Source organism: Dioscorea cayenensis, unplaced genomic scaffold (genome assembly GCF_009730915.1).
Source record: "Dioscorea cayenensis subsp. rotundata cultivar TDr96_F1 unplaced genomic scaffold, TDr96_F1_v2_PseudoChromosome.rev07_lg8_w22 25.fasta BLBR01000335.1, whole genome shotgun sequence".
In the NCBI taxonomy this organism is placed as follows: domain Eukaryota; kingdom Viridiplantae; phylum Streptophyta; class Magnoliopsida; order Dioscoreales; family Dioscoreaceae; genus Dioscorea; species Dioscorea cayenensis.
In genome coordinates this window covers 1-12427 of record NW_024086726.1, presented here as the reverse complement: position 1 = coordinate 12427, position 12427 = coordinate 1, and the positions used below count along the sequence as shown (strand labels likewise).

Sequence of the window (12427 nt, the reverse complement as noted above, 5' to 3'; positions counted from 1 at the left end):
AGAACATAGAAAATGGTGAAATTTTTTTAAGAAGAAAAACACATAATTAAATCATTTTATATTAGAAATGAGTGTTTACGTATAAATTAATTTTGTTAGATGATTATAATTTCAAGTTATTTTCAATGTTATATTTCAATTTGTCTTGTTATGTTAATATTTAAAAAGATCTTTGAAAAAAATAAATGCATAAGAGACTATGAAAAATTTAGATAAAATACATAATCAATTATTATTTATTATTTAAGTACACTGGATTTGATTTTACTCATTCGAAATAATAAAGAGATTTTAGAAAAAGTAAATAAAACGCGAGGGACCAAAAGGCACATTTCGGATAACACATGAATCAATTAGGTATTCTACCAAAAATTTAACTAATATGTATATATATATTTTCAATGAATCTTCATGCAGTTATTCTGATGAGTGTTTCTGGAAAATCTAAAAGTAAGCAATTGCATCAAAATGCCCTTGTAATTGAGAAAATTTAATTAAAATATAGCTTTAAAATAGTTTTCATTTCTAGTACAATTAAGACCAAGACCCTCCGATCCCTAGAACAGTCTGTACCTTCATGGCCGAGAACGGGGACGCAGCTCTGGAGACGGCGTTGCCGGCGCCGGTGAACGACGATGAGGCCTTGATCGGACCCGGCCCAGCCCCACGCCCCCGTGCAAAGCGTCCTCTCCAGTTCGAACAGGCTTTCCTCGACGCCCTCCCATCTGCCCAAATGTGAGTGCTCTAGGGTTTTTACTTTTTATCTTTTGCATAGATTTGAACACCCTGATGTGGTGTTATACGAGATTGATAGTACGCAGAGTCAGAGTATGAAAAAGTGTAATTTTTGTGTAGGTATGAGAAGAGTTACATGCATCGGGATGTCGTGACTCATGTCGCTGTATCGGCGGCTGAATTCTTCATAACTGGAAGCGCTGATGGTACTAGATATTTCCTTGGCACTTGAATCGGTTCATGTGTTTTGTGTTGGTATGTTGAACTGTTTCTTTGTGATTTTGTTACCTGTTAGGTCATTTGAAGTTTTGGAAGAAGAAGCCTCTCGGAATTGAGTTTGCTAAGCATTTTCGATCTCATCTTGGTCCCATTGAAGGCTTAGCTGTGAGTAGACATCCATGTTTTTTATGCTTGTGGTTTTGTTGATTTAACTATGTTTTGTTTGCTTGCCTAATTAATGACTCAATTTGGGGTTTAGTCTGATGCTTAGTGTGAGGTGTTGATGTAGGTAAGTTCTGATGGATTGCTTTGCTGCACAATTTCAAATGATCAATCTGTGAAGATATATGATGTTGTCAACTATGATATGATGGTCATGATGAGGCTACCGTTTGTTCCCGGCGCAATCGAATGGGTCTACAAACAAGGCGATGTTAAAGTCAAGCTGGCAATTAGTGAGCGGAATTCCTCCTTTGTTCACATATACGATGCTCATGCTGGCGGAAATGAACCTATTATATCAAGAGAGGTTTTGATAGACTTTTTGGTGGCCTTTCCATTGCTTTTGGTATTGAATTTCATGAATTGTGTTTGTGGTCGTACGCATGTGTTATTCTTTGCAGATCTGTATGGGGCCTCTAGAAATGATGAAGTACAATCCGGTGTATGATACTGTGATATCAGCAGATGCCAAAGGTGTCCTTGAATACTGGTGCCCTACTACACTTCAGTTTCCTGAAAGCGGGTATTTGCTTAACAGTTTCTTGATATTTACTGTCATCTTCTAGCATTTTGTTGTATTCACAAAAATAAATAAATAAATAAATAAATAAATAAAAAAGAGGAACATATTTTGTTGAATTCACCGCCTTGGTCATTGATTAGCTCTGGACATGTTTAAATTGGACTGGAAACTTACTTTAATAGTGTCTTAAAATTAACTTTCTACTTGTTCGGATTCTGTTTTTAAAGCCTTCAAGGTTCTATTTATCTTCTTTCCTTGATATATATAAATTCTTATTTTGGAGCATCCGTTGGTTATTTGGAGTAGATGACAATATGGTACCCACTGGGTTGTTTGTGCTTCTGGCTAGCTTGTGTTCTTTTATTTGAGAATATTCTATTTATATTCAACTTATGCAAATTTCTCTTGTTTCTAAGTTCTCATCAAGTTTTTTCCTCAAATATTTATATGCAGTGTGAGTTTCAAGTTGAAAACTGATACAAATTTGTTTGACATTGCGAAATGCAAGACAACTGTTTCTTCAATTGAGGTAATCCATCTGAATCTTCTGGCTATTATAGAGTCTTCTTCTTATAACTACTAGTACAACAACAACAACAATAAACCTTAGTCCCAACTATTTGGGGTCAGCTGGTTTTCTTATAACTGTGGTGCTTAATTGAATGTTGTTTGATCTCCCCATCAGTATGGGGGTGTTATTCGTCAAAAGTCTAGAGTTGTGTGTGTGTTATTTTCTATGCTGATGCAAGTAATGCAAACCATTTTGATGTGCCTTCAGGTGAGCCCCGATGGCAATCAGTTTGCTATAACATCTCCTGATAGAAGGATTCGTGTGTTTTGGTTCAAGACGGGCAAATTAAGGCGTGTATATGATGAATCTCTTGAGGTGATCCCATCTTTCCTCAATGTCATCTTCTTATACAAATCATTTACTTAGTTTTGTGTGTTCTACTGATCATGTCTTTAAAGATTCACAGGGAAGTGTTCTGCTGAATGCCATGTTATGGTAATCATTTACGTAATTTTATATGATTGTTCGGTTGGTTAGGTGGCCCAAGATTTACAAAGAAGTGATGCTCCTCTGTATCGTCTTGAAGCCATTGATTTTGGGCGGAGAATGGCTATTGAGAGAGAAATAGAAAAAACAGAAAGTGCTCCACAACCCAATGCCGTTTTTGATGACAGTTGTAACTTCCTTATTTATGCAACCCTCTTGGGAATTAAAGTAAGGGTTCCTCTAATTCTTATATATAAACAAAAAGTGTTCTCCTTTTCGATCTAGCATTTGGCCTTGTCTTTATGGTCAATATCTCATTAATGCAGTTGGCAAAGTACCCTTAATCCTAGCAGTATACAGTTTTCCAAATAGGATAATTTGAAGCTTTATTCTTCAAAATTGCTTTATGATAAGACAGCATATTTGACCTCAATTTCAATTACAATTTGCCTCTGCAATTCTTCCTTGTAATTTTTGTAGCTATTTTAGTTGATACTTCACTATGACATTTTATTAATGTTCCTAATGAGTTTAACAGTTTGTTCATATTTCATCTTTTTCAGATTGTAAATTTGCATACCAACAAAGTTGCCCGGATTCTAGGGAAAGTGGAAAACAGTGATAGGTTTTTGAAAATTGCTTTATACCAAGGTGACAGGAGCAGTAAGAAGGTTAGGAAAATCCCCTCAGCAGCAGCAAATGTCAATGAGAGCAAAGAACCTTTTTCAGATCCTACTCTTCTTTGTTGTGCTTTCAAGAAGCATCGAATATATTTATTCAGGTACTGCTGAAGAGGTTTCTAATCTGCCTTTTTCTGATTTCTGGATGTTGTTACCATCATTTGCTTGTTACATAGTAGCCTTAGTGTGGAAGATGTTTGCATTCTAGGTTGTGTCAGTTTATTAAAATTCAACTATAGACTGGTATAACATAATAGGAAAAAATGTATTTTCACGGACATCAAAGTTCTGTTTGATTGTTTTTGAATTCTAAATGGTTATTTCACTTAATCTGCTTCTGCTTGGTGACTCCCATGGTCAATGTGTGGTTAGCAACTAGATTTTTCTGAAGTTTTCTTTGAACAGCCGGAGAGAACCCGAGGAACCTGAAGATGCAAGTAAGGGAAGGGATGTTTTCAATGAGAAACCACCTCCAGAAGAGCTTTTGGCAGTATCTGATATTGGAAAAGCTGTCACCACATCTCTTCCTGACAGTGTGGTGATGTTTTTTTTCCCCTGGTCAACATGTTCTTTTTTTAAATCCACCTTTACTGCACAAAGTTACGTCTTTTATTCATGTGGATTATATTTGCCATACATGAGTATTTTCTCATAACCCTTAGCTACCCATTACCTTCCTGTATCTTTGTGACTTGGCAAACTTTACATATAGCATCAAACAGGACTCTGCATGCGAAAACTCATCATATATGATTAATTGCATGGGATATGGATAAGTCTTGAGTCCAAGGAAAACTAAGGCTGAAACAACTCAGTTTTTGAATTGTGAGAAGACCATGCTTTAGTGGAGATAATTTTTGGAATCGTGTCATAATTTTAGTTAGAATCCCAATGTGATCGATACCTTGCTTTTGCCACTTATCTCTTTGAACTATTAATGAACCACAAAAATGGAGATGTGCTCACCAAAAGCTTTGTAGCAAATAACAGGTGCTTTACAGCTCTGTTAAGCTGTATTTGCTACTCCCCTAAATTCATATGATTATCATGTTATTCACAGGTTCTTCACACATCCCTTGGTGATATTCACATGCGGTTATATCCCGAAGAGTGCCCAAAAACTGTGGAGAACTTCACAACTCATTGCAGAAATGGTTATTATGATAACCTTATCTTCCATCGGGTGATCAAAGGATTCATGATCCAAACTGGGGATCCTTTGGGAGATGGCACCGGTGGGCAGTCTATATGGGGCAGGGAATTTGAAGACGAATTTCACAAAAGGTAAAACTTGCAACACAATCTCATTTCTAAATAAGCCTTTTACTTATGTTTTACTGAAGAAATTGTCAAATGGCCCAACATGTATGTATGTATGTGTGTATGTATTTTCTTGAAGTCATTGCATGCTTGTTTGCAGAGACACATGAGTTGCCATGAGTGAAATTATGTTTGTGAATTTGTCCTCTTATACTTAAAAATTTTGAAGACATTTCCCGCTACATTGAACATTGACGTCATTTTGCTGTTGCGTTACATTTATTCATAAATATGTGGTCACATTCTCATGGAAATTGTTGTGAAAATCTGATATGTTCTTAATCATCATCACAGTTTGAGGCACGACAGGCCTTTCACTCTGTCAATGGCGAATGCTGGGCCGGCTACCAATGGCTCTCAATTCTTTATTACAACAGTGGCAACACCATGGCTGGATAATAAACACACTGTATTTGGCAGGGTCGTCAAGGGAATGGATGTAGTTCAGGTGGGAAATTATATAATTCTTGCTAGAACTTTGGTATCCTGTTTTCCCTGTTCTTGATAATTGACTTCAACTTTGGACAGGCAATAGAGAAGGTGAAGACGGACAAGAATGACAAGCCTTATCAAGATGTTAAAATCTTAAATGTGACTGTTCCCAAGGTCTAGGATTTGAATTATACATTGATTGAAGAATATGTGCAAGCAAATCAACCATGAGGCATATACTGATACTATTAAATGACAATTTTAACATATGAGAGATTAGGGAGTGTGTATCAAGTAAAGAAGTTCTGTGGCATTACATGCCTGTTCAGTAAGGTGCAAATGAGTTTTTTTTTTCCCTGTGCCCACTGTAGAAGCTGCTTCTGTGAAGCTGTTGTTAAATGTATGACACTTGAATTCATTAACTTTGGATACAGGCTGTTTATACTGGCCATTTTTACAGATAGGCTCAAATTAGAAGCCAAACTGTGCCTTACTGGTGAGCAATGTGGCCAGCAATGCAACTCTCTTGGTGTTGCTGCCCTTCTATTGCAGTGAGTACCACCTTTGTATTTGTTTATGCTGGGTGACTTCAAGCTTTGTAATTTGAAGAATAGGCCTCAGATTGAACATTTGTATGCAAGGAAACGGTAGAATAAAAATAAATTTTTATTTTTAAAATATGAAAAGGAAAATATTGATGTTAGACTTACACTGATAATCATAAATGGAAGTAAAATTTCGTGCCCTTCTGCAGTTTAAAAATTTTTCATTATTATTTAAGTGAAAATTTAGATCATTCTTATACAAACTAATAATATAATAAGTTACTCAAGAGATACCCCTCCAATCTAAATAATTAAAAAAAAAATTAAAAGGTGAAAACCGTGAATTGTTACTTCTTCTATTGTACTTAAAGTCTAAAAGTGTCAATTTAGTCCTTTTATTTCAATTTATCCACTGGGAATCTTTTTAGGGAAAATTATTTTTTAGTTTCTGAAAGTTTCAAAACATCCCAGACAGACCCTCTGACATTTGAATTTGCCAGACATTCTCTCCTTTTTTTGATAGCTTATTTTTCAATTCTGACAGTGTACTTTTCAATTAATGCAGCTTACTCTGTTAGTTTATTCTATTTTACAACATGTACTTCCCGCTTAAAATTATTAGTTTCCGCTTAAAATTTGGTGTTTTTGCTTAACTACATAAGTTTTCACTTAACATATAACACATTTGCGTTTAAAATTTGACTTTTTCCGCTTAAAATTATGGGGTTCCGTTTAAAAATTTGGTATTTTCGCTAAAAAGCGAGAGTCAGCCAGTTAATATCTCATGTACTTTTATGTCAACGCTCAATCACCTTTATGTCGAAAGGTCCGAAAAAAATAACCCTGCCGAGAAAAAGGAAGGATCTTTTGGGAATACTCAAAGTCATGGGGTTTTTTTGTGAATACCTAAACTTTGGAGGGATTTTTTGTTCATTTCCAGATCTTTTTATTATTCCAATTAAAAAATTTTAGTACCTTTAACTAACTAATGTTAGTTTTTCTGTCCAAGCCGCTGACATGGCTTTAAAAACATATAAATTATGATTAAAATACCGCCAAAAAAACCAAATCATCTAATTAATCCTAACTAAACGGATCCGAATCCAAATTGAATTTAGACCAGAAATTAAAAGGACTTATTCACCCTCTTAACCCCTCCTGGTCACCCAATGTAGCCAAAGCTGCAACTTGCAACTACATCTAGCCCAACTGACGTCCATGCTGTTGGAAATCTATGTAGATAATAGATAGGTCTGAAACGCGTTGATGATCGCTTTCCTAAAAGTGTTATTTCCCCCTCCCCCCTCTGAGATTGTTGTAGGATTTGAATGCAAATAGTTTTAGTGGATAAGAAAAGCCTTTGTTTTTCTGTATCCAGCACTAGTGAAGAGAAAACCCGGTATTGAAAAAAAAGAAAGTACTCATCTTCTCTTTTATTTTAAAACTTAAGATTGTTTGTAATGTCTGAAAACTCATTTTCGTTCGTATTAATAGATTGTGAACAGACGTGCTTTCAGAAGATACAACCTTTTAAAATATCTTATCCGTTATCAATAAAAAGATGCAAATATCATATTCATGAGATAATAACCATGAGATGTAACTTGTCTATTCGTTGTATATCAACTACATGATAATATGCACCTGTTTATAAAAGATATATTTAAGTTATCTTTTAATTAGATAAGATATTCAAATTTGAACAATATGATAATAATAATTTTATTAATAATCCGGTTATTATAAAATTTTTCAAAAATCCCCCACTTCTTCAAAATTGAATTTATATTCTAATGAAAATCAAATTATGCTTATACATAAAATAATGTATCTTTCGATTTGAACATTACCTTAGTATAATAACACAAAGTGCAATCGAAATCTCTAGTAGCATGAAGCTTTGAACTAGTTATTCCTTATGATAACACCAGTATTATTATACACATAAACATTATCCTTTATTCCAATCAAACACTCGTTTAGCACTTATTATGGTTATGTGCTATCCATTTTCATGAACTTTTATGAAAGCAATCTCCTAAACTTTCAATTGAAGCGGCACCACTTCTAAGTTCACACAGGTGAAATTCTTCCAGTGTTATTGTCACTTTTAAGACACTTGTTCCCAAAATCGAATTTCATTAAGAGTTTTGATACTCAACCCTTTAAACAGTAACAATAAGTACTTTTATCACAATTTGGCCAATCAAATTTAAGTACTTAAGCATCCACTAAACAATGACTTGTTTTTACCCTTTGAACCTAAGAATTACTCATTTCTTAATTTTGGGTAGGGTTTCCATCATTTGTGAATAAATCTAGGAGTTTTGAACCCATCATTTTAGATATTGATGTTACTAAATCTCTTGTAAGAGGTTTAGTGAAAGGATCGGCCAAATTCTTATTAAATTTCACAAATGTGAGGGAGATAATTCCATCTTTAATTAATTTCCTCACATAATCATGTCTCAAACTCATATGTCTAGACTTTTCATTATAAATATCACTATATGCTCTTGCTAGAGTGGCTTGACTATCACAAAATATTGAAATTGATCTTACATTATTTGAAGTCAATGGAATTTCTTAAAGAAAGTCCCTCAACCACTCGGCCTCTTTTCCTGTTTCTGCCAAAGCAACAAACTCCGACTCCATGGTCGAGTGAGTTATTAATGATTGTTTTTTGGATTTCCAAGAGATTGCACAACCTCCTAAGGTAAACTTCCAACCTTTAGTAGATTTGCTATCTCCTAAATTTGATATCCAACTTGCATCAGTATATCCTTATAAAATAGCAGGAAATTTTGAATAATTTGTAAGGCAAGGTCCTTAGACTTTTTAAGAAAACCAAGAATTCTAGCAATAGCCTTCCAATGTTCCAAACTAGGGTTGCTAGTAAAAATGTACTTAATTTACTAACAACAAATGCAATATATGGTCTAGTGCATTGCATGGCATAAATTAGACTTCCGATTGTGCTTGCATACTCTATTTGTGCAACTGCACTTCCATCATTTTTTATAAATTTGATACTTGGATCATATGCGGTGTTTGCCTCTTTAATTTTTAAATGGTTGAATTTATTCAACACTTTTTCAATATAGTGAGATTGATTTAATACATAACCACCACTATTTCTTTTTATTTTGATTCCCAAAATGATATCAACTTCTCCAAGATCTTTCGATTTTGAATTTAGAAGATAGAAATCCTTTTGTTTCGATTACACCTTTTTATATCATTGCTAACAATTAACATGTCATCCACATATAAACAAACAATTACTATATAACCACAACATGATTTACAATATATGCATTTATCAGCAACATTATGTGTGAAACCAAAGGATAATATATCATCATCAAATTTCTTGTGCCAACTCTTAGGTGCTTGCTTTAAACCATATAATGATTTAATTAACTTACAAACTTTATGCTCGTTTCCCGGTAAAACAAACCCTTATGGTTGTTCCATATAGACCTCCTCATCGAGATCTCCATTTAAGAATGCCGTTTTAACATCCATTTGATGAACATATAAGTTGTAAATTGAAGCTAATGCAAAAATTATTCTAATAGAAGTAATTTTTGCTAAAGGTGCAAAAGTATCAAAGTAATCAATGACTTCTTTCTGTCGAAATCCTTTTGCAACCAACTTTGCTTTGTAAGTGTTTACAGTGCCATCGATGTTAAGTTTTTTTCTTGAATACCCACTTACAACCGATTGGTTTTGAAGCATGAGGTAAATCAACTAATTCTCAAGTGTGGTTTGATATTATTGAATCCATTTCATCATTTATAGCATCTTTCCAAAAATTTGCATCCCTAGAAGCCATTGCACTCCTTATAAGTTTTTGGATCATCTTCAGTTTGAAGGACAAAAGGAATTATCTTCAAAACTTTACTTCTATCACCTTCTACAAGGTAAAAGGAAATATTTTGTAAGTCAATCTCATCAGTCCCAAGTATTTTTGGCTTTCGAACTCTAGTATTTCTTCTTAATTCACTAGGTTCTTTGTTTATTATTTGAGAACTTGGTTGCTTACTAACTTTTTGAGATGTCTCACTTGATGATAGTTCAATGGAGGACTTTGAGCTTTATTATTTGAGATTAAAAGATGTTCAAAGAACTCTACATCTCTAGACTCAATTATGACATTAGACTCTAAATTTAGGAGTCTATAGGCTTTGCTATTAGAAGCATACCCAACAAAAGCACATTTGATCCCTATAGGACCCAACTTAGTTCTTTTTGGATTATTGTCTTTGAAATAAGCAACACTTTAAAATAATGAATATCTAATTTTCTCCCTTTCCACAACTCATAAGGAGAAATTTTATTTTTCTTCATAGGAATTCTATTCAAAATATGACAAGTAGCAAGAAGTGCTTAATCCCAAAGATTATGAGGTAATTCAACATGCAACAATAAAGCATTAACCATTCCAAGATATGTTCTATTTTTGTTTTCAGCCAAACCATTTTGTTCAAGAGTTCTAGGTGCAGACTTTTGATGTATAATGCCATGTTCTTCACTAAATGCACAAAATCATTAGAAAAATATTCTCCACCTTTATCACTTCTAAGAATTTTAATTCTTTTTTCTAATTGATTTTCTACTTCTGGCTTATAATTTTTGAAAACATTAAAAGCTTCATCTTTATGTTTTAACAAATACACATACGTATATCTAGAGAAATCATCAATAAAAAGTTATAAAATATCAATTTCCACCTCTAGTAAGCATGCCATTCAATTCACATATATCAAAATGTATTAAATCTAGCAAATTTGAAGTCCTTTCTACACTTTTAAAAGGTTTTTTTGTAATTTTTTATTTAACACATAATTCACAATTTTTGAATTCATTTATATCACATTTGATCATATCACATTTTATCATTCTTTTAATAGTATTAAAACCAATATCTGCAAGTCTTTTATGCCACAAAATTAAAGAATCAACCATTTAAGCAAAATCAACTTTGTTATTATTCTCAACAAGTACAACAAATAGTTTAATCATCCCCCATTACAAGAAAACCCTTTCCCAACAAAGGTACCATTTTGGGATAAGATCAACTTTCCCGATTCATACACAGATTTTATTCCAGGTTTACTTAACAAATCTCCACTCACTAGATTCATGTTCATGTCTGGAAAATAAAGTATATTAGTAAGGATCACTTTTTTACCCGAAGTAAAAACTAGTTCTATGTTTCCTTTACCAATAACTTTAGATCTTACTTCATTTCCCATTTGTACTTCTTGCCCATCATCAATAGTGATATATGTCTTGAACAAAGACTTGTCATAGCAAACATGAACAGTGGCACATGTGTCATACCACCAACCATGTACTTTTCCTTGTATGGAATTAACTTCACAAATAGTTGCAATAATATCTGACTTCAAATCTAGAGAATTTGTCTCTAACTTATGCACCTTCTTGAACTTGCGTCCCCTTGCATAGTGGGCAGATTTTCCACACACAAAGAATTTGTCTCTTACTTCATTTCCTTTTTTGGACCAAGGAAACTTCCTTTGAATTGCTTGCCATTGTTGGGTTTAGATGATCTATTAACAACATTTGCATTGTTGTTTCCATTAAAGGACTCGTCATTCTTATTTCTTCCCCTTGACTCTTCCTCTATTCGAAGATGCTTTTGTAATTCTTCCAAAGTAAAATCCTTGGAATCATGAAGCAATTTCTTTCAATACCCATTCCAAGAACTTGGTAATTTGGCCACAATTGCTCCAACTTGAAAAGCAATAGGAAGATTGATCTCCGCAATTCTTAATTGATTTACTATAACTTGTAACTCATATACTTGTTGCAAGATAGGCACATTATCTTCAAACTTAAAATTGAAATATTTTGAAACAAGAAACTTTTTGGTACCTACCTCCTCCACCTTGTATTTAAATTCCAGTGCATTCCATATATTAAGTGTGGACTTCTCGGATGTATATAGATCATAAAGACGATCAAACAGAGAATTGAGGATGAGTCCCTTACATACAACTTCGTCTTCCTCTCTTTTCTTTCTTTGAGTAATTAAATCATTGGAGTCATTATCATTTGGTGGAGGAATTTGTGCAAAATGGATCAAGTATGTAGAAAACCTTCAAAGCAGTAAGCATGAACTTTAGTTTGTCTTTCCATCTTGTGAAGTTTGCGCCATCAAAGCGATCCAGGTGAATGAAATCTTGATTCATCATTTTGATAGGGTCAGAATCCATTTAGAATAACGCTTTTAGATTGTTGAAAATATATGTAGATAATAGATAGGCATGAAATACATTGATGATCGCTTTCCTAAAAGCATTATTCACCCCCTCTCCTCTGAGATTGCTATAGGATTTGAATGCAAATAGCTTTAGTGGATAAGACAAGCCTTTGTTTTTCTGCACCCAGCAATAGTGAAGAGAAAACTCGGTATTGAAAAAAGAAAGTACTGATCTTCTCTTTTATTTTAAAACTTAAGATTGTTTGTAATGTCTGAAAACTCATTTCCGTTCGTATTAATAGTTTGTGAACTGACGTGTTTTTAAAAGATACAACCTTTTAAAATATCTTATCCGTTATCAAAAAAAAGATGCAAATATCATATTTATGAGATAATAGCGAAGATGTAACTTTTCTATCCGTTGTATATCAACTACCTAATAAAATGCACCTGTTTATAAAAGATATATTTAATTTATCTTTTAATTAGATAAGATACTCAAATTTTAACAATATGATAATA

At 33.5% G+C, this 12427-nt stretch overlaps 1 protein-coding gene across 1 annotated transcript; it reads left to right on the top strand.

Annotated features, from left to right (window-relative positions):
- The first annotated feature begins 442 nt into the window (after positions 1–442).
- LOC120254077 (peptidyl-prolyl cis-trans isomerase CYP71) lies at positions 443–5611 on the top strand. Its single transcript, XM_039262221.1, has 13 exons — positions 443–735; positions 856–941; positions 1031–1119; positions 1244–1483; positions 1578–1699; positions 2153–2228; positions 2478–2585; positions 2748–2924; positions 3260–3477; positions 3782–3914; positions 4437–4660; positions 4991–5144; positions 5225–5611. The coding sequence occupies exons 1-13, from the start codon at positions 578–580 to the stop codon at positions 5306–5308; spliced, it is 1869 nt and encodes a 622-aa protein (XP_039118155.1). The 5' UTR covers positions 443–577; the 3' UTR covers positions 5309–5611.
- The last annotated feature ends 6816 nt before the right edge of the window (positions 5612–12427 follow it).